The sequence below is a fragment of the Amblyomma americanum genome, chromosome 11 (genome assembly GCF_052857255.1).
Source record: "Amblyomma americanum isolate KBUSLIRL-KWMA chromosome 11, ASM5285725v1, whole genome shotgun sequence".
NCBI lineage: Eukaryota > Metazoa > Arthropoda > Arachnida > Ixodida > Ixodidae > Amblyomma > Amblyomma americanum.
Genome location: NC_135507.1, coordinates 1,598,805 through 1,623,956, shown reverse-complemented (window position 1 = coordinate 1,623,956; position 25,152 = coordinate 1,598,805). Strand labels below are relative to the sequence as shown.

At 47.9% G+C, this 25,152-nt stretch overlaps 1 protein-coding gene across 1 annotated transcript; it reads right to left on the bottom strand.

The window, feature by feature from the left end:
- Nucleotides 1–2,285: 2,285 nt before the first annotated feature.
- Nucleotides 2,286–25,007, bottom strand: LOC144109437 (pancreatic triacylglycerol lipase-like). The gene is made up of 10 exons (XM_077642231.1): nt 24,745–25,007; nt 16,372–16,652; nt 14,698–14,844; nt 13,710–13,818; nt 10,974–11,093; nt 10,335–10,466; nt 9,007–9,267; nt 5,038–5,158; nt 3,025–3,204; nt 2,286–2,601 (listed from the first exon to the last, which is right to left on the bottom strand). The coding sequence occupies exons 1-10, from the start codon at nt 24,812–24,814 to the stop codon at nt 2,514–2,516; spliced, it is 1,509 nt and encodes a 502-aa protein (XP_077498357.1). The 5' UTR covers nt 24,815–25,007; the 3' UTR covers nt 2,286–2,513.
- Between the last annotated feature and the right edge of the window lie 145 nt (nt 25,008–25,152).

The window sequence follows — 25,152 nt, the reverse complement described above, 5'->3', positions numbered from 1 at the left end:
CCGGAAGGTTTCGCTCTTTTGTGGGAAGTCTAGTCATGTTCCTTGCTAAAATCTGAAATTTCTAACATTTTCTAAAGAAAGGATCGTTACTGGTGACTGAAGGGGCTTTATTTGCAATGCGCGATGTTTATGAATAGGCCTATATAGAGAAGTTGCAAGGTTGCTAGTAACGGGGAGAAACAGATGACTCGGGCCGTGAGGATAGCAGAGTGGGTCATAAGAAAGGGAAGAGCATCAAGTGGTGAATTCGGAAGATGAGATGACGAGTACAGGGCTTAATATGGTCAGTGGGATAGTTTTTTGTCTTTCAGCGAACGTCACCTCACTGCGGCTTCTGTTGGTGATGACTGCAGTAGCGGCGGTGACAACCGAGTTGATAATCACGTGCAAACGACCCCCGTTTTGTTTTTCAACGAAGATTTCTTCCAGTCTCTTTCATGGCACGCGGCAGAAGATTGCGGCTGCAGTGAGCGCAGCATACCAGCCTTTAAAGTGGCGATCCCTCCGAGTTGGGGCAGCTGTAATATAGGCTTGCTACAGCGAGCACTCCTTGCGCCTCACACAGGATGTTTGATCTCTACGGTTAATGGCGCCACTTCGATAAGATTTACAGCTTTGTGCCTTGCTTGGGGCCCACATTATCGAGTGATCATCGAGTGCTTGTTGGCCCTGCCCGTGTTGACACGCGTGAAGTACCTGTTCTATGTCCCACGTCGCCGTTGGCAATGCGTCTCTGCAAGTAGAGCGCAACGTTCCGGCCTCGTAAAGCAGCCCGCAAGGCGTTCCACTTGGACAGACAGACAGACAGAAAAACTTTATTCAGCAAGTGAGTTTTAGACCCAGCTGGGTCCCTGGGACACTGCGCGGTCCCGCACCTCATCAAGTAGGTCATGCCGTGACATGACGTGAGCACTTGGAGTGCTCTGCTTCGCGGTCTCTTCAGCTGCAGGCGTTGAGAGGGGAGCCACCTATCAAGGTCGCCATGAGTCACCACGCTGGTGGCAGTCTGTGTTTTCAAACAACTTTTTGCGGCGCCCACCTTCTGCTGGAAAATTGCCGCGGACACTTAAGGAACTTACGTGCGAGTAATGCGGATAAAGCAGTGGAATTCTGTGCCAATTCTGTTCTATTCCTTTGTAGTTGGTGCAGTTGTAAGTAGTAGTACGGACTATTACTGGTTTACATTTCGTATTTTCCCCGTCGATGGCGTCACACCGTTTCGACCAATCGCAAATTTTGTAACCCTGACACTTTTTGTGCGACACCAGATTTTCGTGTCGGTGAACTATCTAATGCTTTCGCATGAATAAATATTCCACCGTAAGCAGTGACCGTAAGAGAGTCGAAACAAGAGTTGTTCGACCCGGAAACGCTCAGTTGCAACGCTGCCGGTTGCTTCCACGCTGACAGCACACGGTTCAGCCATTTTGCTTAACACCGTGAATGCCAACTTGTCGTCGTTGTGTTTGGTAATATATGGGAGCTTACATTAACCGAACGCTGTGTCGGTCTGGCAAAGACAAATGATCACGTGCTATGACGCAATAACTTTGAAAATAAGTGCCGAGCCCCATATTGCTGCCGAGAAGTGACATACAGTGATGGACAACAGTCATTTGCATAGCCCAGCGGAGGCGGTAAAAACGAAATGATCGCAGCAACAAATGATCTTAAACTCGTTTCGTTTATACTGCCTAAAGTGAATCAGCATAGACCACATAGGTGATCGATGCGTGAGCCTTGGAACTAAACCGGCGTATGCTAGTGACCATCCTCCACCCACTAAATATACACATCCCTCTTTTTGGAAGTCAAGTGTGACACTGTTGAGGCTAAAAATATTAACGAGGTTCAAATCATCCTTACTGAGAGTCACCATCCGATTACCACTCCGGCTTTTACGGAGATTTTCAGAAACAAGCGCGTGCATTTGTGCAAATACTTGGTCTACCTACCTCCCTGCATATACCTACTTCCCTAAATTGAAAAAAAAAATAGGTGAGAGCTGGAGATTGCGGTTTTACGTTTCGTTTGGCCTGATTATATCAAATACGAAACGCCAACAAGCGCAGACCACAGCGTCGACAAGAACCGCAGAATAAATTTTGTGACCTCCGCTTATGACAAGTGGCCTCCGCTAATAGCAGACCACGTGCCTCGTATACTGGAGGAACCAGGTTCGAACCCCTGTGCCACCTACAAACGGACTCGAGCGTCCCCGAGGGCAGACGCGCACGAAGGAAAAGGTGCCTCTCAAGTTAGGCGACAAGAACGGGGCGAAAGAATGAGACCGAAGAAGCGCATTTTAATTGACTGTCAATCAAAGCCATGGAGGTAATGAACAAACTTGAAATGATGATTTCTTGTTCGTCATACGTATGGTTGTCTTCTTACACCACCCTCCTTCCGTCCCTTGAGTGCCACGCTGGGGTTCAAAATGAGAGTGTTACGAATAATGGCGGCACTTGCATTCCCTGGGTGGCCGGTCAGTGAATGGAAGCTTGGTGTGTGTGTCAGCACGGCGCGAGGGCCGTCGGTCTCCCAGAAGTCAGGCCGCCCAGTGCCGTGGAACAGAAGGCGGTCGTCCTCTTGGCCCTTTCCCTGCGCAACAGAGAACACGTCGTCACTGCTGGCTCTGCTGTACAGTGGACCGACAGTCAGTCAAACAGAAAGTTGCCTGCTGGAAACAAGCGTACAAAGTCACTGTTGGAGAATAATTTGGGCAAGCCGGTCCTCTTTCCTCTCGATGCTCTTTATTAAAAGCGGTACTGTTCTTCTGCGAGGAACACATCACGAACACAAAGTGTTCCGACAAAGGCATAGCCCCCACAATGCAGCGTACATAAAGCGACGCTTTAAAACGACGGAGCACTTACGCGCAGACCGTTTCTCTAGCTGATTTCCCTTGCTTTGTGTATATGCTCATTCCCATAAAGCGAACACCGTCCGTGCAAGTAGCCCAGGTGACTGTACAGAAGGTTGGAACGGCCAAAGGGATGACCAATAAACCAGCAGTGTACTCACTGCCTCTTGGTTGGCCTGTTCATGGGCAGGATTTCGACCTTCCACAGGTGCATCTTCGGGGCGAAAATGCTGAAGAAGCTCGTGCTCTTGTACGTGATGAACACCCTCCTAATGTCGCCTATGTTCACCGGAGTCGTGGTGACGAAGGTGTATATGGCCTTCGGGTGAAGGGTGGCTGTGCTGTGGAAGAAATATTGACGCCCAGTGGTGGTCAGTGTAAATAGCAAATGCCAGTCGCTCAGTATGTGCAGTAAGCACTGCTCTCCTTTTAACTTAGCTTGCAGCTTCTTCATCTCACCTAGTAAATTTAGGTTATTGATGAATGAGCAGAGGCAGTAGATCATGTTTGGTGTGTTTTTCTTGCAAGGCGCAAGCATACCGGTTGTTGGTCATTTTGGCACCCATGAATAATCGACATCCGTAAGAAGAGCTCTTGTCTAGGTGACAAGGACCATGGTGCCAACCGTCAGTACCAGCTCATTCCCATAACGGCAATTTTAGTTTTTTCTGTGCGTTGTCTGGCTGTCATCATGTCAGCTGCTTTCGCTATCATTTTCTTTTACCATCGATTCTCCCCTCTCTAATGACTATGCTTAATCCTTTCATCTTCTCTTTTTCCACGATTATAACGACCTCATGAGGACGACGTCGAAGCTTTGCTTCCAAAAATTTACTTGTTCTTCAGTTATCGCCCCATACTTTCTTCTGATCTAATCAAATGGAAGAGCCGCCTAACGCAAAAGTTACCTCAACAGTAATTTCTAGCCAGGTTACCTGTGAGGTGGAATCTTAACTAGATTGAATTTCAGATCATACTGAATGAGGTTCTGGTTGGTTTCCAGGCGGCGAAGCACGGTTTGCGAGACGTACCTTCAGACACCGTCATCACAGTAGGACTCGGATGACGGTGAAGCCCAAAGGATTTTTGTGCTTTAAAATATTTAGCTCAACAAAAACAATTGCAGATTCCTTTTTTTCTGCACGTCGTGCAATGATGTACAAAAATATCAGGTAAATCCAAGATGTTGACCAGCCGTCCATAGCATGATCTTATCTCAACTCGTCTTAGGGGTCTTCCAGTGTAAATATTGAAAGTCAAAGTTCCCGCACTACAAGTAAGACCCAGTGATCTCTCCGCTGTGGACAAAAGCTGTTTAGAATGATCGTCATCATCGTCAACCGCACTGCGTTCAGTGCAGGACCTAGCCCTGCCTTCCTATTGACCCTGTCCTGCGGCCAGCTTATCTGCACGAACTTCCTTATCTCAAGCTTTCGAGCTAGTTGGTGTTGCATCGTTTTCAGCGGCACGAGGGCAGGGCACAAAAGACACGAAGACGAGCAACTTTAATTCGTAGAATTTGCCAAACCACTGCATACATACCCGCATAAAAAAAATGCCGACTGGGGTTATTTATTTATTTATTTATTTATTTATTTATTTATTTATTTATTTATTTATTTATTTATTTATTTTTACAAAATACCCCTAAGGGCCCTCAGTTCGAGGGTATTACATGGGGCGGGGGGTTCAGGCATGTAATCAAAAGCAAACAAACAAACCACAATTTCAAGAACTACAACAAAACAGGTAAAAGCATATGAGTGCGAGAAAAATACAAAACAAAAAATTAAACATTGAAGCGTAAAGGGGAACAACAAAAACGTTGCAACGGTTTAACGTTCAAGCGGTTTACCATTTGTTTACATTTTTCGTAACCCTGGTAGGCGTTTTGGTATTTTTTTTCGGCGGGTATGCATGCAGTGGTTTGGCAATTCTCCGAATTAAAGCTGAAGTTGCTTGTCTTCGTGTCCTTTGTGCCCTGTCCTCGTGAAAACGTTCCTAATCTTAATATCTACGGGCTGCCCATTCCGATTAGTTTAATAACTCCTTCTCAAAGAGTAGGTTAATAAACTTGGAGCAGGCCTCGTTCATGAAGGTTTCGACAGATGAGTGTTCTTGATCGAATATGGCTGTCGGAAGGGTCCCAGTGTCAAGCGAGAGAGAGAGAGTACCCTTTGTTGAGCTTCATTTCGGAGCTATCCCTTGTTCCCTCCAACCTGAGGAACAGATCGCCGCTCGCGACGGAAGCACCCGCGTTCTTGAACATCTCCACGTTCACCAGGTAGTGGAATGCTGCAAGGACAAAACAGCGTAATGCAGCTACTTCCACTCAATACCTCTATCCTGCAGTTTAGCGCGGACAACAGTGCATGCTTGCTTACCGTAATGCATGCCTCTACTGCAGCGCTGATCTTTACTACTGTTTGCTAGCTTCATAGCACTCCAACAAGTAAATGACTTGACCATGAAACACGCAGTCAGAATGCGGAGCCACTGTTAAATTTACTACGCCCGTATCAAGCTGTCCCTTTAGGCTCGACCTTTGTTGCGTCCCAATATCATGAACAGCTCAACCAACGGGAATCTTTTTCTACGGCAGGCGTCATGGGAAGTGTTTTTTATGCCGATATTTACACCTTTTTGAAAAGTTCCCGGGCCACAGGGTTTGTTTTTCTGCCGGACAGTGGAGGATTCAAGGCACTCGCCAACGTGTTTTAAGGCGAACAAAAGCCTTGTTCCAGCCCTTCAAGGTCGTTTGGTTGGTTGATCATACTGGGAACAAATGCGCTACAAGCGACACAAAAAGGACACATACACACGGCACAAGCGCTTGTGCCGTGTGTATGTGTCCTTTTGCCAAAAGACTGGGAACAAATGCGCTACAAGCGACACAAAAAGGACACATACACACGGCACAAGCGCTTGTGCCGTGTGTATGTGTCCTTTTTGTGTCGCTTGTAGCGCATTTGTTCCCAGTCTTTTGGTCCTTAGGGGTTCCGTGAATGCTCCACTAACGGGCTCAAGAAAACACCCTCTGGCTCGAGTACTTTTGGCCAAGACTGTACATCTTGTCATCAGTAGCAGAAGCAGCAGCCTCACTACGTCCACTGTAGGACAAAGGTCTCTCCAACTAACCCTGCCCTTCACTAACTGCGGCCACCGTATTCCCGCAAACTTGTTAATCTCGTCCGCCCACCTAACCTTCTGCTGCCCCCTGCTGCGCTTGCCTTCTCTTGGCATCCACTTCGTTACCATTAACTACCAGCGGTTATCTTGCCTTCGCATTGCATGCCCTGCCCAAGCCCATTTCTTCCTCTTGATTTCGACTCGGATGTCATTAACCCACGTTTGTTCCGTCACCCACTCTGCCCGCTTCCGGTCTCTTAATGTTACACCTATAATTTTTCTTTCAATGGCTCGCTGCGTTGTCCTTAACTTAAGCTGAAATAATTTCGCTAGCCTCCACGTTTCTGCCCTGTAGGTCAGTACCGGTAAGATACAGCTGTCGTACACTTTTCTCTAGACGGATATTGGTAAACTGCCATTCATGATCTAAGAGAACCTACCATATGCGCTCCACTCCATTCTTATCCTTCTAGTTGTTTCTCTCTCATGATCCGGATCAGCTGTCACCAGCTATCTTAAGTAGACGAATTCCCTAACCACTTCTAGGCGCTCACTGCCAATTGTGAACTGCTGTTCCCTTGCTAGATTGTAGAACATTACTTTGGTTTTCTGCATGTTACTTTTTAGACCCAGCATTCTGCTCTGCCTGTCCAACCCATTGATCATGGTTTGCAGTTCATCTCCTGAGTGACTCAGCAAGGCAATGTCATCAGCGAATCTCAGTTTATTTAGGTATTATCCACTAACTTTTACCTCCTGCTGTTCCCTATCAGGGTCTCTGAATACCTCCTGTAAAGAGGTGGTGTATAGTAAATGTAGAGATCGTGTCTACCAGCCGGACATCGTTACTTTCATCGCTGTCTTTATGGAGCACTATGGTGGCGTGCAACGTGGCTGTACGAATGCATGACAGCTATGGTTGCGACAGAGTCTAATGCTTTCTCCTAATCCGTGAAGGTGGTAGACCACTGGCAGGTTTGGCGAGCGACAGCAGGCTTCTGCACGGCAACCGCCCTCCTCGGCCGCCATACTTTCGCGGGGCTCGAAACTGAAGTCTTCAAATGAGGGGTGCTGCACAAAGGGAGATGGGGAGGGGGCCCAATTCTCTAATATGCGTGTGGGAGGGCGCTGACAAAAGACGTCTCCACCAAGCCTTGGGATGGGGGGTTATTATCGGATTTGCCGCACAACAGGATTGTTTCGCACGACGCGATGTGACCGCCATCTTTTTGCGCGCCATGATTGCTTGAATAGGCGCGCCGCGCAACTGACGTTGCGTGAATGAGCTAATCCAGCTCCGTTCGTTCTCCGGCGAGGCCGTTTCCCGCCGATTGGCGCGCCGTGGTGCGGACGTTCCTTTGGGGACTGCGCAGCTGCGAGAGCTCCGCGTCCGCGCTTGCATGTAGCCGCATATAGCCGCGCTCTGTCAGTTCTATTCTGTAGGAATGCTGGGGCTTTCAAGATTTGCCGTTCCTTAATGAGATATTTCGTCTCCTGCGAAAGCTTGCTGCTATCCTGTCTAACCGCACTACCGCCTGCGTCTGCTTAGCGCTCCATAATAATAGCAGCTACGAGATTGCCGTTCATTGCTTGAATACTGAGGTTGTCCTCATCGGTTAAAGCCGAATATCTGTTTTGCAGCGAGATCCTGAATTCCTCTACTTCAGACCTTGCCGTCCTATGGTCGCTACATCGCATCTCCCCGAGGACCTCTAGATCATCTACAGTGACAGGGCAAGCGCGCAGTATGAAGTTTATTTTATTCTTAGTGACACCTACCAGCCTGGTACAAATCGACACCACGCTATACAGACTCGTGGAATGACGCACATGAGTGTTCGCCCTCGAATCCGGCGCTGTTGGGCAACAAGGCTAGAAAGTATACGGGTAGACAGCGACACAAGACCCAACCCCTGAAGCCATCTCGGCTAGGGCGGTTCCGCGGTGCAAAAGGGAAGATCGTTGAACGACGAGCCATCTTGTGGCGTTCAAGAACGATGGTCGAGGTCTTGTGGATGCGTTATTTTAGTGCGCAGACATGTGTTTGCCATGCCATGAACACATCGAACAGAGATGGGAACAGGGACACACGCACATGACGAACGCTTGACATGAACGTCAAGCTTTCGCCCTCGGTGCTCGTGTTCCTTCTCGTGTTTTTCGATACGCTCGCAAAACGTGTGTTATCTCTAGCCTCGAAAACTGCCGCCTGTGCTGAGGAATGAAAATTTAAGAGGACAACATGTAGGGTCCATTGAGGCGAGGCTACATGGGCTAACGGCATGTAGAGCCTACAAGTGCCAGCCGAGTCAAACTAGGCAGAGTGGGAAGGCCGTCGCACGCGAATCGCTAGCACCACATCTTAAAGCAGGATAAGCAGTAAGTGACAAGTTTGTGGCACGTTGCGCCAGCGATTCAAGCCTCCGTGCTTTAGGCAGAAGTATGATCATGTACCGGGAAATCCTCCATCATTACAGTTATACTCCCGTTTTCGTTGCTTCGTGGGTGGCCCGTTGAAGATAGAACGATAAAAGATAAGACAGATTGTGGAATCTGTAACGGATTCCCACAAGATAAATGAGTGAGGAGCGAGGTAACGAGTCACACACACTCTCTCGCCCATCCATTCAATAGAGCGTTCGGACTCGCTTAAATCGCAGGGCGCATTGCTACGTCGGCGGGGTGACTGACTACTACCGAGTTTTTGTTAGTGGTTTTATGCATATGCATGGTAATGTGTGCACATTGTTTATAGTTTCAGACGTTCATAGGACACGTCGATTTGCTTGTTTTCCTGTATACTGTGGTAAAACTGGCTTTCGATGAACAGATAAGTTTTTCTCCTTTTTTTGAATTTGGGCATTGCAGAGGCCTGAAACAACGAGCAACTTTACGTGAGTAACTTGGGCCCCACATCTTCATTTGCTGGGAGCTACAGGGTTAGATTACACCGCAATGTTCACAAAGTAGCGCAACTCAACGTTGCTGCATGCATTGCTTCACGGTCCGCTCACCGCAGAAGGGCAGCCCTTCGTTCGTTTCGAGGAACATGCGCACCGAGCGGCTGTCGTTCTTGAAGCGCCCCCACGCGTCGGCGTGCATCCCCATGCGGGCACAGAGCGACCCGTCGCGGCCGCAGTCGGCGCACCGGCCCCTCTCGAACAGCTCGTACGAGGGGCAGGCGAAGGCCAGCGACGAGCAGTGCACGTCCGTGATGGTCTCGAGGACGTAGTCGATCGCCCTCTGGTGGTGGCATATGCCGATGGCGCGGGCCCCTGTGCACAGAGCGAAGCGCGGCACTGTAGAAACAGAGAGAGAAAGAACATTGTGCACGGTGTAGCGAAGAGCAGTGGGAAAGGAGACGGTGGACACGAAGTTCCACAAGACCGCTGTCTCGTACACAGACGCATGGAAGGTACGTACATGCAAGGGAGGAATTAGCCGGGCCTATTTTATGGAAAAGGTACAGTCGTGAGTAGCAAGAGAGGGAACAGAGTTTGAGCATTCATTTATTGATTACTTCGTAATCATCTGTGGCAAGCAGTGTTTTTTTCTGTTTTCTAACTATTTATCCACTTGGCGTATACGATCCAAAACTTAATCTCAAATATGCTGGACAAGTAACTACGAAATTCGCAATTTTGTGCACATCTCATATTGCACACGGCTGTGCGTAGATATAGAAGAAGGTACACAGCGCTTGTCTGCGTGCACTCTGAACACGAATACGCCTATGTATGGGTATGGCATGGTGTAAGGGTATGGTATATGTATATGGGTATGGTGTATGATATGGTATATGGTATGGTGTATGATATGGTGTATGGTATGGTATGGTATGGTATGGTATATGGGTATGGTGTAAGGGTATGGTATAACCCAAGTGCCGGAGTATACATTTCGATCACTAAATATGCGCCATGCTTATTCTTGGCAGCAGAGGCAGAGTATGGTAGCTTGATGCTGTTAGCATGCAATGGGAGGAGGCCTTTAAACGCGGCACCGAAGGTCTTCAGGTTAGGAAATGGAAGAGATTGAAATCTAGGTGAAAATCTGCTATAACTTGGCATGTTTTGAAGGAGGAATTTTTTTTTCACTGAGAGTGCAACATGCTTAAGGAGATGATGCCTCCAGAGCCTGTATGAGGTACCACGGTGCTTTTGGAAGCGACACCTGTCGTTGTTGCCTGTCCTGGTGAGGCGATGGGCTTACGCGTGCGAAGCAGAAGCAAAGCGGATAGACGTGGACAGAGGGGCAAGCTTCTTGAAAAACCTAATGACCTTTTTTTTAGTTTACTTCAGTGAGTGGAGGCTCAGTGAGAGCGTCGCTGAAAAATGCTCACCGCCAACCAGGCCTTCCGTGACAAACTTGAACACCCTTGAGCCCAGGTCGCAACCGGGCATCTTGATGCCTCCGTTCGGGTAGAAGTCGACGTGGCCCACAGGGTCGTACATGCCAAGGCCTTCACCCTTCACTGAACGAGAGGACGCCTCAGTTGCTGAAGTGCAGCACATGATCCCGTCGCCTGGACTAAACCTTCATCTCGGAGGAAAGCTGTTGAAATTTATAAAAGGCTCGGGGTTGAATTTAAGACCCAACTTTTAGTGCGCCCTCATAGTGGCATCTCTGCTTAAACAAAAGGGCATCGCAGCATGCTCTCAACAACAACTCAAGGCGTGCCTGATTAGTAATTGCTGTAGTTAGGCTTTTCCGACACCGCTCTCAGTAAGCGGGTGAGAACGTGCCCGTTCACAGTTCACACAAAGTCGGTATGCTCTTATTTCATTTAGAACAACCTTACCAGGGAGCGCTTTTTGCGCATGTGCCGCGATTGTCAGCTAGCCCAAGCGAGGACACCACGGGGGTTAACGAGAGCTAGTCACGTGGTAGTTACAAGGCAATCGCAGTGTGCTCAGAGCCGCGTCCTGCGATCGCGTGGCTAGTGTGTGGCTTTCGCCATTCAGGATGCTGGAGAACTTACGTATGTCCGTAACAAAGGATGCTCCGTCGGAATGCACAGCGTCTACGAAATTGGCGTCCGTCGGGTCGAGGCGGACCTCCTTCGGCATTTTCTGGAAGTACGGTTCGGCAGGGTCCAAACCTACAACAAGGAAACGGGCGCGTGTTTAGTGAAAGTGTTTAGTGTTTAGCGCCAACCATGAGACCCGCCGCAACGCTTGTCCGAGTCAAGGCGTGTTCAGTAAAGTCTATCTCTGAGTCAAAGTATTTTCGCTATTCTTAACATTTCTGGTAAAAGCTACGGCTTATTTAGGGCTTCAAACTTTGACGCCCTCTTGTGCCCACCCTTGCTATGCATTCGCCGTGTACTGAAATTTTTGTCTGCCTATCAGCAGGACACTGGAGTTCTTGCATAACAAAGGGCTTCTAGCATATATCTTCAATGTGCATCCACGTGAATTGAATCACCCCACTTTTTATTAATAACGCGACAGCGATAAGGCACCCGTTCAGCGGAGAACCCGGCGGCGCGCGGGAAAATGCGGATTGGTTGAAAAGGTAATGCCGACTCACGTAGAGCGGCGTATTTGAAAAACGATTAAAACGTCAGATAAATTGTGATAAGATCGCAACATGACATGTGAGACTCTGAAGCAAATTAATTGCACTACAAAGAAAATTGGGGCGAACTGCGAATCGAGCCCATTCCTCTTGATTCCCGAGACAGACGCGGTACCTCTAGGCTACCGAGGCTTTTTTTCGTTTTAAACATGTTATCTATTACAGTGAAGCAGTGTTCTAAGTGCTTTCTAAGTGTTGTAAGTTCTAAGTAAGTTGTTCTAAGTACATGAACTACGTACAAAGCATGATGAAGAAAACAATCGCATATCAACACGATGCCTAAACCAAGCACGAGAAAGGCCCAACACAGGGCACATCACTGCTACATCATAATACGACACACCTAAGCAACGATACACTAGCAAAAGGGCAATGAAGGGCACAGAACGAGGAGTGGTTGCCACTCCTGTTCAAATTCGGTCTGGGCACACAATTCCTTTAGCTGAACAATCATCCTGCTGAAGTGGACTTTGGAAGAAACAAGGTTCACAGTGTCGGTCCATCATACGCATTTTCGAGATGCTGTGTAGTCCAATCAGTAAGAACATGTCTAATGGTTCATCAGCAAATGGCAGTGCAGTGAGATATCGTACAGAATGCGGTGTCAAGTCTTGTTTTTTTTTTTAATGTCCGTTGCATGACGTCTCAAATCAGTATTGTATCTTTGCAATCTATGAAACAATGGTCAATTGTTTCTGGAATATCACAAAGGCGGCAATTTACCGTGGCCACAAAAATGCCCTCTTTTCATAGCCATGTTTTAACGAGCGATGTCTCGCTATGTATCTCATAGAAAAATGTCTTGGTACACAGCGAGACGGGCATTTTGCGTACTCTTTTGAGTGCGTCATTTCCCGGCAAACCAAAACACGCGGAGCGGTGTACATGGGCGGAGGAAGAGAGTACAAATTAAATCCTTGTACTACCGGCACTGAAAACCCAAATCGGGGCAGAAAAGAACAGAACAAGCAGGAAACAAACAGCCAGATACTTCAAGCATGAATCCCCACAAACACGGGCGATCAGAAACATTGGAAGACACAGTAAGGTTCGCTAAAACGTGAACTAGATTCACTTGCAAGAATGCACGCACTGTTGGGTCTGTAGTGTCACTGCCATTACAGGTGGACAAAACCAAGGCGCTTACAGGCCGGAAAAAGTCATCGCGCCACATATATTCAGAATACTCATTAATGCGAAAGCAATGATTAAATTAATAAGAAAAGAGACGTCGAGGACTTGAAAAATTACTGACCGATCAGCGTGTCCCCCGTTGCCTACAAAGTATTTACTAAGGTAATCTCTAATAGAGTCAGGTCAACCTTACACTTCAATCAACCAAGTGATCAGGCAGGCTTTCGTAAGGGATATTCCACAACAGACATTATTCACACTATCAGATATGGGCACAATGTAACGAACCCCTATATATAGCGTCTATTGATTACGTGAACGCATTTGACTCAGTGGAAACATCAGCAGCCATGCAGGCATTGTGGAATCAGGGTGTAGAAGAGTGTTATGTGAAAATACTGGAAGATATCTACAAAGACTGCACAGCTACCATAGTCCACCATAAAGTAAACAATAAAATTACAAGGAAGGGCGTCAGGCAGAGAGATGCGATCTCGCCAGTGCTATTCACCGCCTTTTTACAGGAGGTATTCTTAGGCCTAGATTGGGAACAGCTGGGGATGAGGGTTAATGGAGAGTACCTAAGTAATTTTCGATTCGCTGATGTGATTGCCATGCTGAGTCACTTAGGGGGTGAGCTTCAAAGCATGATGAATGACTTAGACAGGCAGAGCACAACGGTAGGTGTAAAAATTAACATACAGGAAGCCAAAGTAATGTTCAACACTCTATCGATGGTATACAGCAGCTCCCAGTTGGTAGCGTGGTGCTGGAAGTGGTTAGAGAATACGTCTACTTAGGGAAGGCATATAGTGACCGCTGATACAGGTCATGAGAGGGAAATAACTAGAAGGATAAGAATGGGGTGCAGGGCGTACGGCAGGTTATCTCAGCTCGTGAATGACAGTTTGCCAATATCCCCTCAAGAGAAAAGTACTCAACAGCACTCACCTACGGGGCAGAATAACGAAAAGAGAACAGCGCCATGGAATGATTGCCTCACCTGTGATTCGCCCGAGATTCGGCGTTCGTTCGCCTGCGTAGCCGGCCACGTGGGAGCCCAGGCTGTGGCCCAGTATGTGGAATGTCTCTGGCCTTGCACCGAACACAGTCTGCGAGTTGGAATCGGACCGGTTGGAGCGCACGCGCTGTCTGAGCGCTCGTCGGCCAGGTATGCAAAGCCATCGCTCACACCGGCGCCCACGAGAGCCCGTAAACGAATACCGCAGCGACATTTGAGGCTCGGCGGATTCGCTCGTGCCTGCATGCGCATGGTGCCCCCTCGCCACAGAGCGCCACCGCTTCCAGCGCCGTTTTTCAGGATGGGGTAGGAGGCTGTCATCTTTGATCATTTCATGAAGTGTGTCAGCGGTGCTGATAGGAGTAATCCACGTCACTCGGAAGTTGTGAGCTTATTCTCTTGGCGTCCCTTATCTTGCACTTGAAGAACGTGCTGCTCGAAGCATGATAGCGTCAAAAACTGGATTCGAGGCTATTAAAAATGTCTTGAGAGGGAAGCGGATTGAGAAATCACGGCTATATCTCACACAGAACTCAAGTCGTCAGCGGTAGCGCCAAGACGAAATAGCGAGGCAAACCTTCGCAGGAGATCATGATTTCGAGATTAACGGCGCAAAAATTTCAGACAGAGTCGGAAGAAACATTGAAAAAGAGAGAGCTTTCTGTCGCAAAAAATTCCGCCTTTCACACACACAGTGGCTACATCCGCAAATAAAATTGTGAAACTTGCTTCACTTGTGGAGGCTTTTGTGTTAGCTTATGCACAAATTGACACATAAGGACCCTTGGGAGAAGGCAAATTTTAGGAGGACGAACATTTATGGCAGCCCATACTATCGTGGGATGACTATGTTTAAACGTAAGCCGTGTCGGCCCATGCATTTCAGGAACGCTGCAGAGCTTACAGATCACGCAAACGATAAATGTGCCAACTGTTGCAGCCGTCAAAGTATTCGTGTTTCTGGACTTGCCTGAAGCTTCCTGATGAAGACAGCAATTTCGGCTCCGACCAGCCTCGTGTTGGCTGTGGCTTGCGTGTAAGGAAGGCCATTTCCTCCTCTCCAGTCGACGATTATGACGTTGTAGTCCCCGACTAGCAAGAAGGCACTTTTCATGTTCTGTCGAAGAAATCGCAGAATAAGCGATAGGAGAAAGTTTCAAGGCTCTATCTCCGGATTTCATGCAGGCGTATAAACCGCTTCTTGCATTAGGCTGTCTGCCGCTAGATTCCTTTCAATGCCGATTTTCCTTATTCCCTGTATATTGCCCTGAAAGGGTAATCTTATAGAAACTGATCGAATCGAATTGCTGTAATCTGAAGAGGCCGTACTCAGACCTGCAGACTTCACTGCAGCAGGAAATCGTACGTGCTTGTTTGCAGGCCTGACTTGGACTTTCCATCGCTTGATATTAGACACATCGTTGTGGCTTGTGTGCAAGGACGGATTACAGCTGCTGATTAAACCGGTACAGGCTTTTGCGTTTCAGCTCGTGAGTTTTAAAACCCGTTATGCATTACGCAGAGTTGAGTTGTGGCACAGAAATGTTGGATCCAATACGATTAGTAATGCTGGAGAAAACCAATATGCTCACTCGCTGCTCGTATCGCGGCCGAGGCAGTAACAGTGTTGGCGTATCACCCGTGTATTATTTGCTCATGTGTTCTGCCGGAAAAAAAAAATAAAATGCCAGCTATGCAACAGGACTAAACAAACGATTGCTACAACGGGGAGCGCCCTCTGAATCACATCGTGGTCGTCGGTTCGGTTGCAGTTTATTCGCAAGGTTCGGTATGCAGCGAATGCTGCGCCCTGAGCCCCGTCAGCCCTCCTGGAGGTCGCTCAAGAGTCCGCATGCACCTCAGTTGGTATACGTGCATGTGCAGTGATGGAATGGAAAGGTGGGCGCTCTCATCTCCGGCCCGACACGGGCGCGACGGTGCGACACTGGGGCCAACAATGACTGGCTGGCCTAATAGTAATAGGTTTTCGCCCGGTTTCGTTAAACTGTGCTTCATCGCTTCTTTTTTCAGTCTTGCTTTTGTTATCAGTTTTTGCGATTCATTGTTGAGGTGCATTTTAATGTTTTCACAAAGAAAAGTGACTCTCTGTTTTCAGTGTTCATGTATGCACATGCAAATTTTCACCTGACATGCTCTTCAATTATCCTCCCCACCACCACTGTGATGCCATGTAAAAATTGGCGCTCTGGGTATTGTGGTAAATAAATAAAATTATCCACATCAACGAGTTAGTGATTCCGACGGTATTGGGGTCATGGCCCTTAGTTATCGGCTCAATGGCCTGGCATGCAATGACTACCATCACTGGCCGGTGGTGTGAGCCCTCGGCTGAATCGTGCACTCTGGTAGGCTCCCTACATAGTCTGCCCACTCTGACCCGGAGCAGCGAATGCAGAGGAGTAATTAATTGTAACACCATGAGAAGCCAGTGCTGCATATTGGACGTTTCCTAATTGCAATGTCTTGGGATAACGTTGCGGTTGACCCGTCATTCGCTATAACAAGGAATGAAGAGAAGTAATTGATTGAAATAGAATTTCCTCATAACGTCCTCCCCGCTCTGGTCGTCGCTCCACATAGGCATTTCCCAATCAGCACATGAGCCGCCCCTAAGTTGCCGAACCTTGAGCCACGCTCCAAAGAAGACGGTGTCCAGCCACCCGTGCGTGATGATCTTGGTCGGGCGGCTGGCGTTGAAATGGCTGCGGCCGATCTGCTCCCTGCTGGAGTTCCACAGGAGGAAGTCCTCCTGCACGGGGTTCTGGCGCGTGAACAGCAGGAACTCGGTGTTGACCACGTGTCGCTCCTCGGGGAAGAAGTTGATGGGCCGGTAGAGCGGGTGGTGGAAGACGCCGTCGATGCCGAAGCACCCCAGCTCGCCGTAACACCTTTTGGTAATTCCGTCTGCGCCAAAAAAAAAAAATATGGGAATATATGCTTCAGTCACCTTAAAAGTGGAATGCGATGGCATTAGATTTCACAACTGTCGCAGCTTTTGTTGTAACTTCTGTGTGCGTTTTGTCAGTTCCCTTGCGACTGTCGATACATCGACCGCCATATTCCGACACCTATAGCTGCAGTGGTAAGTCTCCGCTATGATATATGACGGTTGCGACATTTGCATATGTCGTTTTTTTTTTTCTCACTTCGGTTCTCTATATAGGTTGTTGTCTGGAAACTAGGTTACTTACAACTCGGAGGACAAGTCGTGATGACCTGACAATGTGACGTGACCTCTCGCCCAATCTGCGAATTTCCTGGCTCCGGACATCGGCGGATCGAGCTTTGACGCGACGACAAACCTAATGCTAACGCATATGGTATAATCTAGTTCGCAAACGGCTGTCATTATTTGGCATGCTATCAGCTGAGGATGGTGTGACAGCATGTAAGCGTTTGACATGCGGGGTAAGACATGCAGCGCTGGCAGACTAAGGACGACAGAGAATGCACGCAATTGCGCTGAACTGACGACTGCATATGAGTGGAAGTGGACAAGCAAAAATGCGCAGCGCTAGCCAAGGGCTCCAACGATGCAAGGACCGCAAGCGTCGCGACGCATTCTACATTTATCATCACGAACAGGACAAGTGAGACACCCCCTTCACATTTTAATTTTTTTTAGAGTTGTTTTCTATTTTTCGGTCGTGTCCCTTCTCGTTTCTGTTGCTACCTTTCTGCAATCAAAACTTAACTTACTTGCAGTATAGGAGAGCCGTTTTTAGTGAGGAATTCAAAGGACATCATTCAATTCTTGCGACAAGAGCAGGGTTTTCTGAGTTTTGTCTGTGGACGACATGAAAGACGTACATTATTCAATACCGAATGATGATCTTCTCCGATGTGTTACTGACAAGCATGCAAGCGTCGCCTTTCAAAACACCTGCGGCTTCTCTGCTGGTGGTTTTTTGGAACTTATCCATCTATCTGAGATCCAGCTATACCGAGTGGAACGGATCTCTTTTCATCCAAAGAAAGACAGGGCATGTGTGGAGGGTCATGCATCACCCCTATCCCGAGTGACCTCTACATGGCTATGCATGATAGAGCAAGTAAAATTTACCCATGATATAAGCTTTTAGGTATGTAGATGACTACCAAATCTTCCTCGACTGTCGGGAATACGCCTTCATGGCCGACGTACACAAGGTGTTAGCCCTTTTCAGGAATAACACCTCTTCAGGGCTTCTCTTGTTACAACACGTGACGTACCCAAAAATGGCTGCACCCGCTTGCTGGAACTCAAGCTTCTCTTTTCGCCCGAACACGTTTACTGGCTCTTCGAGCCGAGGGCCAACAAGCCAGTCTAGTCTTGGGATTCTGCGCATGGCAAACTAGTAAAAAGAAACGTAATCCAGTCTACCTTTAGCAACGCATTGCTCAAATCCTGTGAGAGCAGTGTTAATTGAGGGAAGCTCAGAGACTACTTAATTCTGGGTAGCCGGCTTTTCTGCTCTCCTCAAGGGCCATATATGGCAACGTCACCTCGACGAAGGTAAGGGTTTGAAGCAAGAATATCGCATCATGTTTCCCATAACCTCAAAAAAATAGGACAGGCGTATACGTGATTTCCTCTGCCGCCGTTCTAGACTTTGCAGGCGTGTGAACGGGTCTGCAGGTGATCTACTCCTAGAATGAAAAAAATAGGCACCACGATACTTTTGTGACATGCAACGCGCAAGCCCTACAATGCATTCCCCTACAACGTAGCGAGAAATATGTAGGCCGGACCGCCGTTGTATCAATAGGAGGCTGCTGGAACATAACACTAATGCGAACGGCAAATAGTCTCGGAACTTGACCATTCACTGTCAAGACTGCAGTCGTTTCTCTCTGAACTTCGATGAAACAGAGGTGCTGGCACAGCACCGACATCAGTTAGCTCAGACGCGAAATAAGGAAGCACCCGCCATACGCCACCTAAAGGATGGCTGCCATCAGTCGCCCTCTTGGAAAAAGAGATCTCATTTCTCTCGACCTCAACATGATTTTCGCGTGTCTAAGGATTTTCTTGTGGGGCCTTTTTGCGCCCATATTTTATGACCTTTTAATTTGGTTTTCATCCCACGGTTTCTTTTCGTCATAGTGTTGAGATTGATATTTTTAACCAAGGTGTCTGCTTTTTAAGCCGCGTTGTTTGTTGGTTTTTTTATTATGCCAGTTTTATAACAATAATAAATTGGTTGTTGGGGAAAGGAAATGGCGCAGTATCTGCCTCACATATCGGCGGACACCTGAACCGCGCCGTAAGGAAAAGGATTAAGGAGGGACTGAAAGGAGGAAGGAAGAAAGCGGTGCTGCAGTGGAGGGCTCCGGAATAATTTCGACCACCTGGGGATCTTTAACGTGCACTGACATCGCACAGCAGACGGGCGCCTTAGCGTTTCGCCTTCATCGAAACGCGGCCACCACGGTCGGGTTCGAACCCGGGAACTGCGGATCAGTAGCCGGGCGCCCCTAACCACTGAGCCACCGCGGCAGGTACGCCTGTTCTCTTTTGCATAATTTCCATGCATCTCGAGCTTTTTTCCTTTTTAATCGTTTTTAGCGCTTTTTCTCAATCCTTTCTTTTTTTTTTTTTTGATGCGTTGTATCTTGGCTTTTCTGCACTACTTCGACTACGTTTCACCTTGACCTTTTTTGTGCTTTTAGTTTTAGCTTTATGCAGTCTTTTTACATTTTTTACCATTTTTTGCCGTGTTTATTTTAAGCTTTACATCACATCGTTTTATCTAGATTTTTTTTAATTTTGCACTGTCGAGCTTTTTAAACTCTCCCCTCTCCTCCTTTTTGTTCTTCATTCTACAGTTGTTCTTTTCTGTTTTTTCAGGCGTGCCGCTTCTTGTGTTCGTGACGATAAATGTAGAAAGGGTGGCTACTCTTGCGGCCCTTGCATCGTTCAAGCCCTTGGGTGGCGCTGTGCATGCTCATCTCTTTCCTCTTTTTGCTCGTCCACTTCCACTCATTGCCGGCGTCAGTTGAGCGCAGTTGCGTGCATTCTCTTTCGTCCTTCGTCTGAGAGCGCTGCATGTGTCTTAAAAATGTCTGCAAACCAACTCGCCCAGCAGCATGCCTTGCAAGAACTTTATTGGAGGCTGTTACTAAGGTCTTGTGTGAAGATGCGTTTGCACCGTTAGGGCCCACAGGCGACCCTCCGAGTCTGAAGGAGCAGTGTAAGCGGTAAGCAAATAACTACCCTAGAACACTCGCATGAGGTCAAAAATTGAATGTGCCGCTATCATTTGGGATCCCCATTCAAAAAAGGGCATAACAGAACTGGAAAAATTGTTTATGGCTTATGTGGTTTAACGTCCCAAAGCGGCTCCGGCTATGAGGGACGCCGTCACAAAACGGACAGTATGTTGATTGCAGCACCAAATGATAATCCATCATACAAGAGGCATTTCTGCTCTAATCTGTTTAGTAGCAGTGGTGATTTGTTCTTGATAGATGTGAGCCGAGGCCATAGTTGGTATACCTTGGGTAGGTACATGCCATATTTCGGGTATGCGCGTGTTATGAAAATTTCTATTTTTGACTAAACCGGTAATCTGAAATAAACTGTTGGACATTTTACGGGCGACTTGGTAGGACATCAAAAAACAAAATCTGTGAAGCCTGGTTACGCGAAGAGTGCGAAGTCTAACAATGATGGAGTCTATATGGCGCAATTACTCTGATGCTCTTTTTTTTTTTGTAAGGTAGAAGCATGTTAAGGTTGGTGTAAATCAAAACACTGGGGCCCCTGCATGTCTTTTCAGAATGAATAATGCCTCTTTAATCCTATCTATTACAGCGTTATAAATCTTCCTGTTATGTCGACGCTGAAATGTCAAGCAGCAGAATTAAAGCTAGCCGCCGCGGTGGCTGAGTGGTTACGACGATCGGCTACTGGCCCGAAAGACGCGGGTTCGATACCGGCCGCGGCGGTCGAATTTCCGTGGAGGCGAAATTCTAGAGGCCCGTGTACTGTACGTGCGATGTCAATGCACGTTAAAGAACCCCTGGTGGTCGAAATTTCCGGAGCCCTTCACTACCGCGTCTCTCATAGCCTGAGTCGCTTTGTGATGTAAGCCTCCCATAAACCAAACCTGAATTGAAACTTACGACCCCGAACACCGGCAGAAAAATGAAGTAAAATGAAGCCAAACTAACTTCTGCAGAAGGAGTGAAGGGTACGGAATGAACTTTAATTACTTCTACTTAAGCGTCGTTTATTGGCTTCCATATCAACCGCGCAACGACGGCACAAAAGAAGGGCAGGACACAGCCGCGCTTTACGGTTTGTGGGGACGTGAGCAGCGCCGGCAACGAGACTCGGCCACATGTAACCGGAGAAAACAGCGGGGCGAGAGGCAGAGTCAGTGGGAGCTCCGTCGTCGTCGGCGCCTGATCGTCATCTTCTCTCCGCTATAAATATCACCGCCTCACATTAACGCCAAACACCACAGGCGGCAAAATGACTCTTCTTGGGGAATCAAAATGCATCCGCCTCCACTGCGTTCATCACCTCGTAGATAAAGTGATGCACGAAGCGATCAGGCCACTTTTGATGGGCGTCATCCCACTCACGGCGACCTGGCTCAAGGACTTCGTCCCCGATACTGTTATCGCCATTTGTCCCTGCCAATGTTCTCGGATTATCATTAAAGAGGCTTTCGGCGCAACGACTCCAGTTCCTAGCTGCGGCGATGGCAATTGGTTCGCGTGCAGCGTACGGGGCCCGGCTGCGCCATGGCTCCATTGGGAAATGTACGGTGCAAATTCAGTGCGGGATCCTTTGCAGCGGGATGTTGACGGCCGTCGAATGCGGCAGCATTGCAAGGATGGATGCAAGAATCTTAAACGGATGGAGGCGTACCTCAAGCGGCCGTCATTTGCTAGGCTCGCCTGGATGCCTCTGTTGAGGTTATTACAGCAGCCGAGAAAAGAGAGCAAAGGGAAACACCGCACTGTGCGGTTGAAAATAGAGGCAATTTTTTTGTGACGCCATGTTTGTGTTTCTTGTGCGCCGTCAATTATGGTAGAACTTTTCAGCTGCTTCTGCAACAATGTAAAATTGTAGCCATCAGCCGCGCTCGTCTGCGAAAAGCCAATATGCTATGCATGTGGACGGCGAATGGGAGTTTTCATAGATGAGGGCGAAGGAAGGGGACTTGTTCGCCACTGGCGAAGGCAAACAGACTCGGCCCTTTTAGTTCTGCAGCCACTCAGCTTTTTCCCTGGAAGCGTTTAAAAATTTAGCCGTGGCTGATGGATCATGACGTGGCGAAAAGCTCCTGGACTTTTCCCAATCTCTGATCTGAGTAACATTGCAAGAGAAGGCCCATCCCCGAAAACTGCGCAGCCAACATCTACATTGTGGCTCAGCTCCACCTCTCTTTTTAGCCAACAAAGGGGAGCTTCCAGTGTCGACCAACAATGCGGCGACTCCGTTAGTCCCGAAGAAAGCTTTCCGCAAAGCTTGGCTTGCGCTGTAAAACGGGTACGCAGCAATCTAGATTAATGTGCAACGTCCTGGCGCGGGGGCTACCGTTTACGATGGGCATTTGATGGGTTTAAAGGGTGCCCAGCCTTCGTGGCGAAAGCGGGTCATGAAGAATGGATTGGAGAGCACTTTTCACAAGTGGTGGACAGCAGCTCTCCCGCATGCCTCCGAAGAAGGCTAAGTAATACTGCGTTCTGCTATCCTTTACCTAAGTGGTCGTAAATAGGGGGCCATCGAACGAACGCGAAAAAAAAATTGCAAAAACCCACAAGCAGGTAATGATGGCTGCAATATTGATCGTATATAATCAGGTGGAGGTATGAGATCAAGAGTGGCAATAATTTAGTTGCGGATGGCCGCGGATGTTGCAGGCGATGACTTACTGGCGATCGCGAGGAGTGATTCCTGTTCTGGTGAAGTATGCTGTACTGACCACGGGTGCACACGGACCTCCTTGACATGCTCACCACTTGCGGGACCCGAGGATTGTTTGGCTGCAGTTTTTGCTTGAAACTTGGCCGTTAACCTAAGGGAGTGGAGGGAGCTCAGAGCTTTGTTCATGGACAGCGGACTTAAGCAGCTTTACGCCGACGTTTTGGACATCTTAGAACTTTTCGTGCGATTAGCGGGCTCCATTTCATTAACGTATATGGAAACGTGCTGAGTCCCCCTGTGCAATGCCCCGAAAGCGCCCTTAGGGTAAATGAATGAAATGGTCGGAGTTTGCCGACAATTTTAAAGCCCAGGCCACATGACGAAGCACTCGGGGTACTTTGGTTGAGAACTATACATCAGTCTACCTTCTGACAGGGAGTTATGGTTTTAGTGCGATTTAAATCTGAAAACAGAACAGTTCTTTCACATTATACAAAGTAAGCGCGTGAAGTTAGTCTCCGGGATTTAGCTAACGTATCATCATCATCATCATTTATTGTCCCTTAAAGGCCCCTGTCGGGGTATTACATAAGGGGGGAGCGTATACAAGGTTGATGTGGAAAAACAAAAACAAAGGTCACAAAAATATAACAATGCAATATAGGAACATAAAGAGAAGCAAGGAACGCGAATAGTTAGAACGGTGCATGTAAAAAATGCCTTTAGGCCACAAGCACCACACACGTCGGCGAGAGGTTAGGAAAAAAAAAATGTCAACCCAGGTGATCTAACAACATCGCCTTAAACCTTGTCGCATCGTGCACATTTGTTAGTGAGTCGGGCAGAAGGTTCCATTCTTCAATTGCGGTCGGAAAGAAGGACTTGTTGAAAGCATTGGTGGAGCCATGAAGTCGTTGGACGCTATTTGAATTAAAAAGGCGGCGCGATGTACGAAAGGGAGGAGATATGAGGGAACCACGGAGATAGGGGAAATTGAAGTATAACTTATGGAACAAGCAAAGGCGCGCAACTTTTCGTCTGAGAGCTAAGGAAGTGAGGTCAAGTGATGATTTAATGAAACTTACGCTGGAATGAAAGTCGTATGTTGACGATATGAAGCGTGCTGCACGGTTCTGGACGGCTTCGAGCATGTTAATTAGGTAGGACTGATGAGGACTCCAGATCGCGGATGCATACTCCAGCCTACTGCGGACAAAAGTTTCATATGCCAGTTTACGTATGTTAGCGGGGGAAGAGGGAAGTGATCTTCTAATAAAACCAAGTGTACGTGAAGCGTCGGCCGTGATTTTTGTAATATGATCAACCCAAGTTAATTTGCTATTGATTGTGATGCCAAGGTAACGATAAGATTCAACTTGCAATAGGTCCTCAGAAAATAAAGAGTAAGGATAAGTTAAATTGGAGCGTTTCCGAGAAATTTGCATAAAACTGCACTTCCTAATGTTCAGTTCCATCATCCACAAAGAGCACCAATTTTCGATGAGCTTCAGATCGTTTTGGAGGGCAGCTTGATCGTCTTTAGTATTTATACGGCGGTAGATAAGGCAGTCATCTGCGAAAAGACGGATGGTGGATGAGATGTTGTGTGGGAGGTCGTTAATAAATATTAAGAAGAGAAGCGGACCCAACACAGACCCCTGTGGTACTCCGGAGGAGACGGAAGTAGAATTTGAAGGAAGTCCGCCTATTACGGTGAACTGAGAGCGAGCTGTGAGAAAATTGTGAATCCAGTCTAGAACAAGTGGGTGAAGGTGAAGACCTGAAAGTTTGAACATAAGACGTGTATGTGGGACACGGTGCGCTGCTCTTTTAGTGTATGTCTGCCCCCAAATAAGTGCCTAACGAAATCACGCTCGGCGTCAGATAGGCAGCTTTTGGCTCTGTGTGCTTGCTTAAGAAAAAACAATCCAGCAAAAAAAAAAAAGAACCTAGGATGAAGTTCATAATTTCGGGTAAAGCGATGTGCTTTATGGCAGAAGTAGGCTCGTTCTCTTTTTTGGAGCGTGAACGCAGCCACCCAAAGTAGCCCAACTCTTGCCAAGTTCGGGCCGCAGCTAGAGTGCGGGTAGGCAGACGCGCACAAACGATACACGACGAATAATCTGCACTCACCTCCGTTTGCCCGCTCAGCGAAGTTGAGGAGGAAGAACGAAGACGCAAGCAGCGTGGTAAGAGTGCGCATCGCGTCGAATGGTACACGGGCCGCGTACGTACACTGTCACACCAGTCGGTCATCGCATGGCTCAGGTTCGGTGAGCTCCTTTTAAGGCCGGCTCTCCTTTCTGCCACTACGTGCCTCAAACCACGGCAGACAACAGCCTTTCGGTTCCGTTTCCCGATGGCTCCGTAAAGCACGTTATACGGCCTCGCTGTGTACCGATCCCAGGCGACGGTGATATGTATAACCGCGCCCGATCAGATAGCACCCGAGATAAGCGCGTAGACAAGCTTCTGGAAACGAGAATAAAAGCGTTAAATACACTGCCCTATGTACTGACGATATTGCGGGCGATTTCATTC